Source organism: Nelumbo lutea, chromosome 2 (assembly GCF_056320005.1).
Source record: "Nelumbo lutea isolate HS-2025 chromosome 2, American lotus-T2T, whole genome shotgun sequence".
NCBI classification, from domain to species: domain Eukaryota; kingdom Viridiplantae; phylum Streptophyta; class Magnoliopsida; order Proteales; family Nelumbonaceae; genus Nelumbo; species Nelumbo lutea.
The window spans coordinates 112,010,631-112,027,339 of NC_142685.1; the positions used below are offsets into that span (position 1 = coordinate 112,010,631).

At 34.8% G+C, this 16,709-nt stretch overlaps 1 protein-coding gene across 1 annotated transcript; it reads left to right on the plus strand.

Annotated features, from left to right (window-relative positions):
- Window positions 1-13,659: 13,659 nt before the first annotated feature.
- On the plus strand, window positions 13,660-14,031 carry LOC148872831 (uncharacterized). The gene has a single exon (XM_088970162.1). The coding sequence runs from the start codon at window positions 13,660-13,662 to the stop codon at window positions 14,029-14,031; it is 372 nt and encodes a 123-aa protein (XP_088826288.1).
- Window positions 14,032-16,709: the final 2,678 nt, after the last annotated feature.

Sequence of the window (16,709 nt, forward strand, 5' to 3'; positions counted from 1 at the left end):
CAAAAGTCTACAAATGAATAATATACACAAACACAAGAAACTAAATGAGCATAAACTATAACATCAAGAAGTTACAAAATACTAAAAGAAAAGATCGATGGAAGCCGAGACAAGACAGCCTATGACACAAGAAGCACCTGTGTTTGCCTCATTTATATAATAAAAATACAAGGATCTTATAGAAGGTAAAAGGAAAAAAATATTACAAATTCCACATAAACATTGAGTACAAGCTCTCAGGCTTTCAAGTGGATAGAAATGATTTGCAGAAGTCTTCACTACTCAGGTCCAATAATTAACACAATCTACTCAGTCATTAAAAAAGTCATGTATTATAACAACAAAAGAGGAACAATTAAATGAATGATATATAACAAAATACAAATTACCAAAAATACAATCTAAAATAAGCGAATTAATATATAATTAAAACACAAATCAACACCCAAGACCTAATAATTTATTATGCATAATCAACATAATTCCCTTCCTTAGAGCAAACAGTCACTGTTGCTTTAATCACCTAGTAGTAAGCACGAAGTTTATTTCGTTTCGTTAATCCACTCTCTTTACTTAGGCCTGAAACCAGATGGAACACTCACTACCTATGGCCAATGTTCAAAGTATCGATACGTATCGACCCGTACTGGCCAATATGTATTGTGCCGATGACTTACCGATACGTCCCTCCAGAAGTTGTATTGGGTCAGCCACTGGTTCAAAGGGTAGCCAGGCCTTAAACTAATCCCTCTGAACCAGTTTCAAAAAAAAAAAAAAACAAATAAAACTAAAAAAAATGTACCACACAGTAGGCATATTGACCCGTGTCGATATTTAGAACCTTGTCTATGGCTTTCTTGACATGTTTCATGGAATATCTCTGTATTTGTCATTAGAATTGAGTTTTATGAAGTTGGTTATGTTTTGTTAAGATTTTGAAATTTGTCGGTGGTGGTAACAAGATCCTTAAATGCTAATGGCTAAGGAAGTTAATAATTTTTTGAATGACTTGTAGTTTGACCAAATCGGCCAAAAAAAATGCTTGCAGTTGGCATTAATTGGCTAACAATTGTACTCCAAAGTGAAAGATTACCCAACAACAACAACAAAAACAAAGGTGGTAACCTTAAAACATTGTATTGGAGTACATGTTGTCAGGTTTTAGTTAATATATAAATGTTTGAAAAAAAATTAGACTGAGATGGTTTAGTCACATACATATAAGATCATCTACAACACTCGTCAAAAGAAATGATCTGTTATAAGTTGAAGGGATTAAAAGAGCTAGGTGCAGAACGAAAAGGACTTGGATGAAAATAGTTAAAAATAATTTAAAAACCCATAATTTAATATGACACTAAACAAAATAGAATGGCAAAACAGGATTAATGATGTAACCAACCTCATTTGGTTGGGACAAAGTTTAGATATATATATATAAAGAACATCACTGTTCTCCAATAGACATTATTTTGAATATAGAATAAGTCCAATTTGGCCTTTACTACTTCTGATTTAGTCCTTTCTGCCATTTTACCGTCTCAGTTTTCATGGTCTCAATTAATTTAAGCATATTATTTTCAGGCCATCATGGAGCTTGCAAAATATACATAGCAATTTAAGCAGTAATTTAATGCTAATGGGAGTTTCCAATTGAAAACTAATTAACAACACCCAAAAAAAAAAAATAAAAAACCGGCCCTATTTTCTCAATTACCCGGGCCCAGATGTTACCAGAACTTAACAGGTCTTAGTTGGACTGCATTCACAAAGGTTAATCAAATTATCAAGTATTGATCTCATGCTGCAACTTAATTTTCTTGCAGTTCTAACTTTGTCAGCCTAGTATCATGAACAAAATACAATTAGTAAGGAGATCGAACCAGTAACTAAACATGGCCAAGCATTTAGTCCTTTCATGAATATGTTAAAAATCAATTGAAAAGAAGCTTTCAATATAGCATATATATAGAAATTCTCTGTCATATTATTGGCATGTTTAAACATTACAGAAAACACAGTTACAACCACAGGAATCCAAACAAAAGCAAACAAGAGAGAGAAAGAGAGATTGTTTTCAGAGACTCAATTTCAGGTCCAACCCTTTGGACCTGGCTTCAGCTTCCTCGTCCCAAGACCCCAAGAGGCGACCATTTTGAGACATTGCTAGGCTAACCTCCCGAGGTCTTAGCAGATTCAACTCACACGGAGTAGGGTCATTGTCCACAATGGGAACCTGATGATGGGGATCATCATAGTAGCTTCTCCCCTCAATCGGCAACATTAGATTATAAGAATGATAATAATAATAACTTCCCCCTCCAGATATCTGGGGTTGATGATCAGAAGCAGCATCAGAACCCCGACCTATCCCAGCAGTCTCGTGCATGGCCTCATTACCCAGCGCAGCAGGTAGCTTTTGTGTCTCAGTAGCAGCAGCAGCCATGAAACCATGTCCATGTGCGAGCCCAGACTCAATGTTAGAGGGTCTGTAGCATAGAGCACCATGTTCATTAATCCCTGCTGCTGGTAGCGACCCATATCCAGGTTCAGAGCCGAACCTTGGTTGGACCATAGTTGTTGGAGGTCCATACGTAGTGAATCCTGGGTTGAGCTGGGGCGCACCCTCCTGGCTTGCTGTTGCAGATCCACACCCAGCACGTACAACGCTCTTCTGTGTCTGTGGGTCGAAATTAAGTGAGGCACGAATGCGGGCGGACATCCTCCTGCTGCTCCGCGAGAGGGCGTGGTTCCCCCTCTTCGCCTCATGTCGTAGCCCTCGATGTGCGTTCTGATGCCCCCCCAGAGCCTGTGCATTCGGAAACATTTTCGGGCAGTAGGGACACTTTAGCCACTTCACCACTGGCCCCTCTTCATCACCTTGCTCTTGCTCTTGCTCTTGCTCCTTCCAATACACTTGATCACCATTCTGATCATTCTTCTTCTCTGAATTATCTGAAATCACCTGGTGGTTGCTTGACGTGGAGGAGGTGGGCGACCCCTTCTCCTGCATGGTGATGAACAAGAAAGAAAGAAAGAAGAGGAAAAGAATTGAATTATTAAAGCAAAATGCAACAACGACTAAGCTAGGGAGAAAGCAGGGTGGTGGGTTGAGAGAAGAGGAAAAGAAAAAAAAAATGAAGGTCTTCTCAGTTCTCAGTGAGAGCTAGCTATTTATAGAAGTAAGGTTTGTTCCGGTCAGAATCTAGTAATAAGTTCCCATCTTTCCTTTTTCTTTTCTTCTTTATTCAGATTGTTGAGAAAATGTCAACCACCCCATACGATTCATGAACCCAACATTTTGTATTTTTGTCTTGCTTAACTAGCGACTCTCGTGAAGTAGGGTTTGTAGTGGCCAGGGTTTGGTTAAACGTGTGAGAATGAGTAGTGTGATTTGTTAATTAGGATTGCATGTGTATGATGATGAACAGAGAACAGACAACTGGGGTAAGTCAGATCAAAATCTCACTTGGGTCGTAGAGAGTTTCAAAGAAGCATTAATTTGATCATGAAAAGCCTCTGGGGTTTATCATTTCGAATCGTATACAGTTAATTAATTTTGGACAATTCCCCACTACTCCTGCTTTCAGAAAATTGTCCAAATATGGTGAAACGGATTTATTAATTAGAACCAAATGAACAAAGGAACAATAATTTTTATTAAAATAATTAAAACTACTCTAGCGATCGATAGGAATGAACAATATTGCTTAATTAGTTTTTACAAGCCACTGCAACATGATAAAGCATAGATTTAATATTATCAGTTTTTACAAACAAACTAATTAAAATCAAACCGTAACTATGATTACATTTAATTTGTCTCCATTAAATATAAATCACATGTGCTCCAGCTACTTGTGACTTTGTTTCTATTTTGAATTTATGTACTAGCTGTAGCTACTTGTGACTGAGTAGAAGCTGTTCCAGAGATGGAAGTCTAGAAGATAATAGTTCTTTGGCTAATGATGTATTAATTGTGTAATAACACCTCGAGAAAAAGAATATTTTTTAGTTAAGAATGAACTGACTCATCTCAACACTTGGAATTAACTTGGCTATATAGAAACTCTGTAATGAGATGAAGAGAACTTTTAACTTAATTTGAAGTGACACAGAGCATAGCAGGCATCCAGGTGGACGATTCTCCCCCTTTTTCTCTGGTTTTGAACTCCATGAACAAGAAGATGAACAAGAAGAGACACCATCGGAAAAGTAAGATATAAGAGTGAAGAGAGCAAACTCGTATGAACTCAAGCCATTCCATTTAATAAATCCCGCAACTTCTTTTTCCACGTTGTGATAATATTCCAACACGCTTTTAATAATATAGATATCTTATAGACGGTAACAACAATCTATTAGCAGTATTACAGAATTATGGCCGTTATGCGGTTATGGCACGAACGGAGTTGTAACGGATTTGGATAACTGTTTTTTCATATAACTACTCAGAAGTATGAGAAGTAAATCTTAGAAGGGAAAATTTATAGTAAGAGGCCATGATGACATAAAGTTTTATCTTCAAGATCAGCCTTATTTAATATTTTGCTCTTTAAGCGCTGAACTTATTAAATATTGACTTTTAGGGGCTAAAAATAGGTACAGACATTCAAGCCCCATATTTACCAAAATAATAAAATATCATTATATTTTCAAACAGACAAATTTACCCTTAAGTTAGTTAATTCTATCAATTAAGTTTAAAAAAGAAAGTTCAAGAAATATTCGAGTAGAAGTTTTTTCATTTGTCTGATTCTGCCTCATCGCCTTTTTGTCTGTTGAAGAAGTTCTTTTTTTTTTTTTTTTATCCACTGTGAATATTTTATTCTATCTAGATACTTGTATTCTTGCTTGGTATTATTATCATTTCTCTGTTTTTCATACAATATTTCTTTACTCTTTTGCTTGGTACTGTGATTATTATTCTGTATTCATACAAGTTTCATAATTGGATGAAATATGATGTTGTCTTAAAAAAATAGGAAATATTTGACAAGAAAACAATGAAGTATATATCTTTTTTATCAATTATTAATTTCCATTTCAACCTCTCCTTTCATCCTTCTTGAGTTCTATTTTTCTTGCATCATGACTTTTCTTATTAACAATGTTGGATATGGTGAGGAAAAATCACAATGGTTAACAGGAAAAAAAATGTAAGAATAAGAAAAGAAAAAAAAAAGAGCACTCCTTCCCTTTTTATATCTTCATCTTCGTACAACATTTGGTGTCCCACACAAACATTTTGTGCTATGCGACCCTCAAATAAAATTAAGCCAATCACCATATATAAATTTAGCAAAAAGTTCCTTAATTATACAAAAAGGTTGAAATTGAAAAAAAAAAAAAAAAAAAAGGCTGCACGTAACTAGTGGGAGGCGTCTCATGTAATTAGATTTTCTAGATTATGATTAATTCTGAGGCTATCTTAATTATCTTTGTTGAATGTTCTATTTGTGTTGTGAAAAAGAACAAATAATAAGTTAATAACAAAAGAAAAACAAGATCAATAAGAGAACACACAAATTTTACATGGTTAATTCGGTGGTATATCTCCCTCTCGTTTTTTTTTCAAATTTGTTAAGGCTGGTCTTCATCTCTCCCTTGTATATGTCACTTTTTTTTTTTTATCTTTTAATAACATTTTTTATTTCCAAAGAAAATATTGAGCCTATGCCATTGAGGGTCTATGCAAAATTCCACTATTTTTAATCAATCGTTACAGGACTAACAGAAATCTGCTACTCATACTATTTAATTAGGGTTTATTATTGTGGATGCCCTAATGCAAATGAAATTGACCAAAATACCCCTGTACAGACATTATATGGACAAATTTCGTTTGCTTCTCTTGCTTATGTCCACTCCCATAGACCAAACCTGATTGATTTATGATTAAGGGGATGTTTGGAACCGTGGCCATTTTTCAAAAAACGGTGTCACATCGAATCTACGTAGGCATTTCAACAAACGCCCATGTATCTCATGTTTGGTTCATCCGATTATTAAAAAATCGGGCATGCCTAAAAAATCGGGACCCCACTGATGCATGAAACGCCAAACGGTTGACTGATGTGTATCCTATGTGGTACTTACTTGTCAGCACATACATGAAAAATGATGATGAAAATCACCTTACCAAACAGCATAGTGTTGCTCCCTGTCTACATGACATAAGCGTTTTTTTTTTGTAAAAAACGGGTCTTGGAAGCATGGATGTTTTTTCTTGAAAATCAGTCCCAAAAAACGCCCACACTTCCAAACACCATGTAAATAATCCACTTTGCCTATAAGAATCGGAGCCACATCAATGTGATATCTTGAAAAAGCCTTTGTACTAGATTTCTATTTTGTTTTTTTTTTTTTTTTTTTTTGGTAGAATATCATGTTTCTATTTAAGGAAACTAAAATTAGATTTTGTTTCTTTTCTAAAGGATATGAGCTAACTTTCTAATTTGAGATAAAAACAATACCATTTTAATTAGAGTGGGAAATGCCAATTTACATATATTTTATTTTAAATTGAAATTTATTTACCATTTTTCCTAAATGGAGGCTAGCCATCTGTTTGAAATAGAACCCCTCATGGAAAGTAACTAGGGCATAAAATGAATCAGGTCATGCTTGGAATTGCTGATTTTATTCAAGCTCTGTGAAGTTGTCAGTCATGATGTTAGCTGGAACTTTGAGATGATGAAACAAGTTCCAGAATTTATTAAAAATAGGATCCAAGACGCCAAAAGCTATATTGACAGTGGAGAAGATCGATTAATTTGGAATTATACTATGAATGGAATTATGGAAAGTTCTCACTTACGTCGGCTTGGGATGTGGGCATTATTTGGTTAAAACTGAAATAATGAATAAAAAATTTCGGTTTTGGTTTTGAGTAATTTGGTTCGGTTAGTTTGGTTTTTAAGAATTTTGGTTTTCAGTTTCGATTTTCAGAGTTAGAAATTTGGTTAACTAAAAACATCAAATTAAATGAAATTCATTATATAGTATGTAATATATATTATACTATATATTTATATATTAATACATTATAATAATATATATATATATATATATATATATATTATAGGTTATAATATATAATATTTTATATATTAATTAAATTTAGTTTTAATCGAAATATCCGAAAATTTTAGTTTCAGTTATTTCAGTTTTATTGTAATTCGGTTTTGGTTTATTATTTATTTATTTATTTCAATTTTTAAAATTTCAATTTATTCGGTTCGATTTTTAACCGAATGCTCACCCATAGGAATGACTATATTTGGAAAGAGGCTTGCCCACCAAAGTTTCAGTGTTTGTGTTGAGGTTTCTTCGTGGCGCCTTCTAACTGATGAATGAGAAGGGGTATCTCTATGGTATCTAAATGCCATTGTTGTGGACCATAAACTCCTCTCAACACATTATTGATCGCGTTAGAAGTTGGTGGAGACAAAGCCAATGAAAATGATTCTCAAGTGCTTTAGCCATTATTTTGTGGATAATTTGGAAGGAGAGATGTAACAGGATGTTCAATATTGGAGTGGGTGTGTCATCTCAAGCTCTTAAAAATATAGTGAAAAAATGGTTGTCAGTGCTATATAAAAAATCCCCAAAAATGAATACCCAAACAAATTCGTGCTGCTTCAAGTGCTTAATATCCCAATTAAAACCATGAGAAGGAAAATAAGATGTGTCTCATTAAAGTTTCCTTCACACTTTGGATTTAAATTAAGGTCCCGTTTGCTTTTCGGTAAGTTATTTATTCGGGTAAATACAATTATCTGGGTTAGTTTTTCCTAAGAAACACTTACTCGGGTAAGTGCATTTGCCCATTCAAGTGTTGGTAACTTCCCCCTATGTGGGAAAGTTACCTACCCATCTAGAAGATGGGTATCACTTTCCTGGGTAAATGATACCTAGGAAAATAAACTTTCCTTGGTCCCCACGTGAAGCTGAAAAAAGAACATGGGATTCTTGGTCAATGGGAACCAAAATCCTACTGACCAAATTACCCCCCTCTCAAAATCCAAAAATAGAACACTCCCTAAATGTTGATTGTGCTAGTCACAGGAACCCATGTGAAAATGGAATTTTGTTCTACTTTCTACAATTACTATGGTGTTGCAACCACTTGATGGGCTTCTTTTATGCATCACTCATGGAATTGTTGAAATATAAGTGGAGATTAATAATGAAGTTCTTGTTCAAATCATCAAAGGTACTGGCTTACTCCTACAAAAGAATCAATCATATCCTTAGTAATATGAGATTTGTGGTTTTTCACACCTTGAGAGAAGGAAACACATGCATTGATTTTCTTAGGGATGCAGTATTGATGCTAGATACCATGTAGCTTTTGATACCATTTCAAATCTTCTGACTGATTTAGAAAGCTTATGCTTGAGGATTATATTAATATCCCTCTTTTGTGAATTGACTAGTTGAGATGTAATGTGGCTTACTTGTTTATTTTGGGTGAGTTTTGAGTGGTTAAGGTGAGAGGTTTTTGTTCTGGGCTTGGGGTAAGGTAGGCTATGTCATCCTTTGTTATATTTAATTTTCCTTTTGATAATGGCTAATAAAATTTGTAGGTGGCTGCCCCTCCACCTGGAGTAAACTTTGGGTTCTTAAAAAAGGTTATGTTTGAGTTTGACTTTATTTTTTGGAATATATATGGACAAACACCTTAGAAACAAGAGGCTTTAGAATAACTAGGACCAAACAGAATATATGATATGTAAATATAATAACAATCAGAGTACAAATTAGTGTATGTTTTGGATTGGAGGATGTTGCCCATAAAACTAGATAAAGATGGGCAAAATGGAAGGGTGCTTCTAAAAACATATACCACTTAGATTAAAAAGAACATTCTATAAAATAATTGTAAAGCCAGCTCTTTTTTTATGTGGTAGAGTACATTAAGCAATCAAGAAACAATATGTCTAAAAAATGAATGTTATAGAAATGCATATATTGGGATAGATGAGTGGAAAAAATAGGAAGTATAGGATCATAAATGAAGTCATTTGAAGGAACTTAGGAGTAGCTACAATAGGTAATAAAATGAATGAAACTATACTACACTGGTTTGGTCATATTTTTTTAATCCAAAATTTACTCCAGGTGGAGGGTTGGCCATCTTTATATTTGATTAACCATTATCAAGAAGGAAAATTAAGACAAGGGAGGACATAGCTCAATTTGCCCCAATCCCAGAATAAAAGCCAATTGAATGGTGGCTTGGTTGGCATGTTAGCTGGGTAGTCCTAGCAAAGTGAGTCCCGCTATTTCCACCTATGTTGAAAAGTTAGTATGTTGTGTTAAATACCAAAAAAAAAAAATCCCAGAATATGTAAAAAGCTCTCAAACTAAACCACTCAAAACCCATCCAAAAAGAAAGACTACCTTGATGATTATAAAGCATTAAAACAAAACAAAGAGACTCCGATCTATACATAGAATAGGAATATTTATATAATCCTCAGGAATCAGCTGGTTAAGACCAGTTGGAATGTTGGAGACATGGAGTTGGTTTCAAAGACTATGAATTCTAGCATCAATACCTTCATTAGGTAAGAGATCAGTACATTTATCTTGATTTTTTTTTCTAAGAGTAAGCTACTGCGAGATTTTTCCTTCATGATTTGAAATAAATTCTCATTATCACTCTCCACTTATATTTCATCAATACCATAGTTGATGCATAAGAGAAGACAATAAAAAAATAAATAAAACAAAACTAAGCTTGCAAGGAGGTTGCATGGCCACAGAAATTATAAAATGCCAAACAAAGAGCATTGGAAGAATTTCTATCAATATGACCCTTCCACTGTTATCTGGGTTCCCACAGCTAGCATCATTAACATTTAGGCCCCGTTCGCTTTTCGGTAAGTTATTTATCCAGGTAAATGCAATTATTTGGGTAAATAACATTGGCAATTTAATGCATTCCATCATTTAATTTAATGGTCAAGGGTACTTATTGCAAAATAAAAAATCAAGCGGACCTTTATTTTAGGTGAAAGTCCTGAGGTAATTGCCACTAGACTTGTTCATGGGCCGGATAGCCTGACGGGCTAGCCCGTTATAAGTTGGACTTGGTCATAATTTTAGGCCCACAGACTTGGGCTCGGACCTAAAGCACCGGGCCCGAATTATTTTTGGGCTGGGCTCAAGCCCAACTTGATATTATATATTAAATAATAAAAATATATAATATTTAATAAAAAATATATATACAATATTTTTTCTTTATTCTTCTTTTTTTTTCTAAACAAAAGTGAGATGTTTATTATTTTTAAGTTTTAAAGGTTTTTAATATAAATAAAACATTTTTTATTGAATAAAAAAAGAAAAAAAATTCTGTTTTCAAATTTCCAGACTCGGACTCAGACCTGAATGTATTCTGTTTATACGTATATTAAACCCAGCCCCGGCCTGGTCCACAAACAAATCTACAGAGGGTCTTTGTAATTTGCCCTTTTTATCGGCTTGATTTCATTGAAATTGTGGGGCCCATTAGAACTTGATCACGTGTAGGAATCATGATCATGGTTACCTTGTTTGTACATGCAAAGATACCTCTGGATCATTGTGGAGCCCATCTACTCTTTAGTCTTTATTCAAGGGGAAATAAGGAGTACGTACAATCCAATTTATCATCTCAATAGAGCAGGCGTATTAACTGTAAGTTATAATTCACGACCACAAGGCCATATGATATTAGAACACTCAGGGCCTGTTTGGGACGGATTCAGCAATGATTGAGCTACATTGAATGAATTACTTTCTAGAATGCACCAAAAATAATTTCATGGGAAAGCTAATTTCCCCGTTCATATACACACATTTTTGGCTTTCAATTCCAGGTTTTTCACCAAATAAGGCTTTTTCATGTGGGGCTTTTAACTTACAACACTGCTGCATGAAAGCCCTCTCTCTCAAACATATATATGCACTCAGTTTCTTAGCTAGTATTTAAAATATCCATGAAATCACAATCATTTTTGGGTGGATTTATTTAAGCAAAATTCACAGAGAATTTCTATCAAAATTGAAAGTTTTTATAGTATTTTTATTCTTTAAGATTTTTTTTTTCTATCAAACCAAATACAACCCAATGTAATAAAAAATACAAAAGAAACACCAAATGCATAGCAATTCAGATCTCTTACCCACAAGAATCTTATCCACACCTACCCACTATGATAACATGCAAACATGGCAAATGTTCTCAATGTACAATTGTAACGTGGCATGTACGGGTTCTTGTGGATACATGATCCAAACTCAATGCCTATGGCCAAATTGAGCGCTACTTTTTAAAAAGTTACTTTCAAAATAGAACTAATTTAAAAAGGAGACTAAGCAAAAGCCATTCATATATCCTAGACCACTAGATATTGATCCGGACCCACCCCTTTATGGGATATATTTCAACACTTCTCAGCCCTGATTGAATAATCTAAACCGTTCAATCTCAATCCTGTTTTTGACACAAGGTATCATTAAAACAATTTTTTAAAAAAGGGTTCGACTATGATACCAGAAAAACTTGTAAGCTGTAACCAATCAATCAAGAATCCGGATTTCCTCCTCACATAATAGTCCTCATACACACCCATCTCACGGCATTTGCAGCCATGCCACTTGGAATATCTCCTCATGAATGAAAACATATAAATATGAAAGATATTTCCAATGAACAATTACAACATGTTGTGATGTGGGTGTGAGGACCATTCTATGAGAATGAAATCCAACATTAACCGGTATTTTGAAAATGGTAATCAATAGGGTGATTATTTATCAAATTCATGGGGGTTGGATTGGTCAAAGCCCTTTCGGTATAATGTCTTTCAGGCAGCATAAACTTTTCCTTTTAAAAATGATCCTCCCTTCCCTTTGGAAGGGAGTCAGAATTTAAACCATTCAAGTTAATTAAAGATATCAACATATGACTCAATAAAAAAAATAATAAAAATAAAAAGTAAATAAACAGAAAAAAAAATATTTTAAAAAATATATAAAATGGGCAACTGATATTATATATTCATCACATATTATATTATATTATATTATATTATATTGTATATTATATATTCATCATATTACCCATAATTTAGAATTATTATCAATATTAATGACTTAAATTTGAAAATGGCTAACTAATGCGAAAGGTTTTCACGAAACAGCTTTTGGCATTACAAGGTAGGCGTCACGGAGAAAGCCCTTAAGTCATGTTGGGTGAATAAATACATAGGGCCCGTTTGGTGAGTCATTTTGAGAAGATCTTCTGACAGTCCAAAGATGCATTGAACTTTTGATATAAGACTTAGGCAGCCCAAAGACCATTTGGCAGATGTTCGTCTTTCCATGCCTTTCCATGTGACGTGAAAGATGCGAGAAGCTTCATTTGGAGCTTCCCGAAGTCAGCCCAAAATGGATTTCTCGTGTCTTTTCAGCATTCCATCTTTTGACAGTTAGATCTTCCGTGCACCAAACAGAAACAAACCCAAAATCAAAATTTTCAGTTTGTAAATAGCTGAAAGATCGCACAGAAAGACGTACCAAATAAACCTGTATTTAAGAGCTAAAAAATCGACTTTTGGATAAAACTACTTCTGTATAACTTATCCAGAGCGGCTTAATCGATACGGCTCAATCAACACTGAAATCATCCAAACGTCCTTAATTCATTGTATTTTATTTTATTTTATAGAATGCAAAACCTTGTATTTTATATTATTTTTTATATATTTACATTTTACATAAAAAATGTAAGATTAAAGAATATAAAAAAAAGTCTGAAGTGCTGACATGGACCACAATGGCACATCAAAAAAGAATGTCTAATCTTGCTAACCCTATCTCCTTTCTTTTGTGATTCTCCGTCCCCACGACCTGGCCCGTGATTGGTCGTACGTGGCATGACCTCATTGGTCGAATCTGAATAGCCAACCATCAAAAACTGTTAGTCCTCAACAGTATCCCAACGGATCGTCAAATGAACCTTCACAACCCTTCTCTTATTTAAAGCTTGGAATGGACCAAATTAATTATTAATTGATTTTATAAAATAAGACCAAGAACTGATACAATTATTTTTTAGGATAACTGTATAAATTTTGATTATATTTGACATCTATAATAAAAGATAACAAAAAACGCAAGAAAATCAGCAGACCTTTATATTTATTAATCATAGTTTTTGAACCGCTGTTGATTTCAATGGTTGGACTGTTTGATCTGGGAATCATCTAGGTAACCGATTCCATTTTATTCCAATTCTGATCTTTGATCAAAAAACGTTGAATCGACCAACAAACCAATTTGAGTGGTTGAGCCATCAATCCATTCAATAATTTTTGAACGATTCCAACTCCGGATCATTTTCTAAAACATTATTATCAATTATATAATTGATTCGAACCAAAATCGATCCAATATTAATTAAGACAAAAATCATGAAAGCAGAACCGACATAATCAGTTGAGATGTTTCCGTGCTATCAGTAGACCCGGCCCATTCAATTAAGCAAACCTAATATTCCTGCCACATATAATCAATATCCCCCCTCTATTTTAAAGACAAGCCCATTCATTAATTCATAAGCCCCTCTGAACACCCTTACCTCTCCAGCCCTTTCAGACAATTATGTCTTCTGGTTACTACTCTTCTTACAATCATCAGTTTCCTCCTCTCCACCTCTGTGTCTTTTTGGGTGTACTGCTTTTATTCATGGCTCTCACCTGGTACATCAACTACGAGTTGATGCTCGAGAACTTGATAGATCAAGTGAAGCTGGCATTAATGGTTTCTCCCCTATTATTCGTACTTGTGGTGCACTGGTTATCCGACGGCGAGCGAAAGCGGGTTCCGTTTTTCATTCCGTTGCCGGAGAAGGAGTCACTTCACAGAGCTGGGGGCACTCCTTGGGGTGTAGCAGCTCTTCTGGTTTTTCTCATGTTCATGATCTCTTACCAGTCTTACTTCCATGGGCGTTGGTTTCCTCTGCTAAGAAAATAATGAAGGTAAGCGACGAACTGAATGACAATGATATCATGATCGTTCTTCTATGGAAGCTTTAGAAACCTCTTAGACTTATCCAGATTCTGGCGTGATGTGTCTACTTTGTAATGTTAAATGCAATTAGAATGATCCATTTCAGACGATCTTTGTTCCTTCCTACCAAAATTTAAGCAGTTAAATGAATCTGAAACGAAAATTACTGATAATTAGGCAGAATAGGAATGAAAAGATGCATCTGAGACTGAGAGTACCGAACTATTTCAGTGATGATCAGATTCAATACGGTACAGTTGTGCCCTGTGTAGGAAAGGCAGTTCAATTGGCGAGACCCACATGGGAAATCACATCAGCTATAGTTTATCCTAATTATGTGTATGGATCACAATTAACGGTTTGATGTAGTTTAGCCTTAAAGTTTAAAGGAAAAAGTAGGTTCCTTCACTTTCTTTTCCCTACATTTTCCTTCAAACCAAACATAGCCTTATTTATCTAACAATTCCTCAAACTGTTATTTTTTTTGTTTGATCTGGATTTTTAAATTTTTGTAATCAGAGCAAACCACAAGTCATGTTAAACTAAATTATTAGTAATATATATAATATACATATTTAACATTTCATATGTTATTGTTGTTTGTTTCAATTTTTAACTTATAATTTGATGCTCCAGGAGCTGTTATATATTTGAGAAGTGTTGATCATGGTTTTAAAAAATGATCTAGAAATGGAACCGTTTTGACCATTGGTTTTTGGGTTGACAGTTCGAACGTCCGATTCGAATAAACAACCTGTTCTGATAATAAAAAATAACTAAAATAAAACGGCCAAAACCGTTAAATAGATTGATGGTTCGATCACCCGGGTCAATAGATCATTGACCGATTCAATGGTTTTTTGCCAGGGACCAGGTTTGAGGTACAATAGAGTTGATTGCCTAAATGATTTTTGGGCTGAATGGTCCAATCATCCAGGTTAATGGCGATTCGAAAACCATGATGTAAATGTGGTTTATATTTATATAATAATAATGTACTTGTTAACATCTCAATTTGATATTTGAATTATATTATTATTTATATAGGTATACATGCTATTTGCTTTCTAATTAGGTAAACCCAATAAAATGGCCCAAAATCATATTAGAAATCATATCGAATGGTTTGGTCTAATTTGGTTTCCCTAATAAAATGGTTTCATTTTGACCTGAACAAACCATAATTTATTGGTTTGTTCTTAAATCTTCTCCTAGCCAAACCAAATTGAACCGTAAACACCACTAATCATAACCAAATCTACATTTAGTTGATCTTGTTCTTGGTTTTGGTGGGTGTCCTACCCATTGAAGTGATCTATCGACGATAACTACTGTGAATCTGTGATTTGTGAAGGATAGAAAAGTCCAGGAGGATCTGTTCTTTTGTAGTGGAGAAACTTTTTGATTGCTTTTTATGATTCGGAGGACGATCTTTTGTCACTTGTCGCAGCTTTTGCAAAAGCTACAGTAGCTGCTGTGCCTGTGCTAATGAGCTAATGAGCTAATGAGATGGGCATTGTGCATGGAACAGTAGTTGCTGGAGTAACCCACGTAGACCATATGGTATACGTGTCATTATCTGATTGGTCAATGTAATCAAGCTACAGCACTGTAGAGAAGCCAAACTTGGAACGTCCTGGGTGCTGGTACACAGACCATGGGCCCCCATAAACTGCTACCCATGACCCATCATCAGTTTGGGCATCACGTGTAGAACAACTTTTTTAATTTAGAAACTTTTGTTACGTTTTTTTCTTTTTTCCTCATCGTCCTTTTAAATAAATAACATCAGAATTTGTATGAACTGATATTTCCAAATAGGACCCATCTGATGGTGGACTCCAATATTGGAAAAATGGGTCCCAGACTCATCTAGCCTTCAAATTTGGTGTTCTAGCCTTCTAGGCCTTCCACTGAACCAGTCCTGGGTGGGCCCCTTTTATGATTCCCTACTTCTACCTCTGTATTTTTTTGGTAGGTTGGAATTTGGCAAGGGCTCACAGACCCCTCGGGGTGGGCCCCTTTTAAGATTCCCTACTTCTACCTTTTTTATTTTTGCTAGATTGGAAAGGACTCACAATCACAAACCTCTTGGGGTTTCTACACCCCACGCATCAGCAAAAGAAATAGGACCAACAGGCCAAGCCAGGGCTGAAACCGAATTATCATGACCGGACCAATGCAAGCCAACTTGCTGCGAAGTTTGCTTCTCGAAGAGCATGCTTGTACGTAACGACGATTTTTGAATCTCCCTCAGTAATGATTCTTCTGTTCTTGAATTTAGCTTCAAGTAAGGGTGTAAATGGACTGGTTTAAATCAATTTGAATGGATTAAACGGACCAACAAGAAATGTTGGATTGGATTAATTTGGTCCAAAATGTTTATTAGATTGGATTGACCTGGTCCATCCATAATAAATCTATGTTGAATTGGGTTGAATTAAGTCTGATCCATTGATATAAGATAAGAATATAGGTGTCAATGGACTGGATTTGGGCTGAAATCAATCTAAATTGAAACAAAATTGAACTGATTAAACGGCCCAAACATTGAATTGGACCAGTTCAAAATGGGTCAAAATATCCATTGGATTGGATTGAACCTGATCCATTTGTAATGGACTCACATTGGACTGGATCAG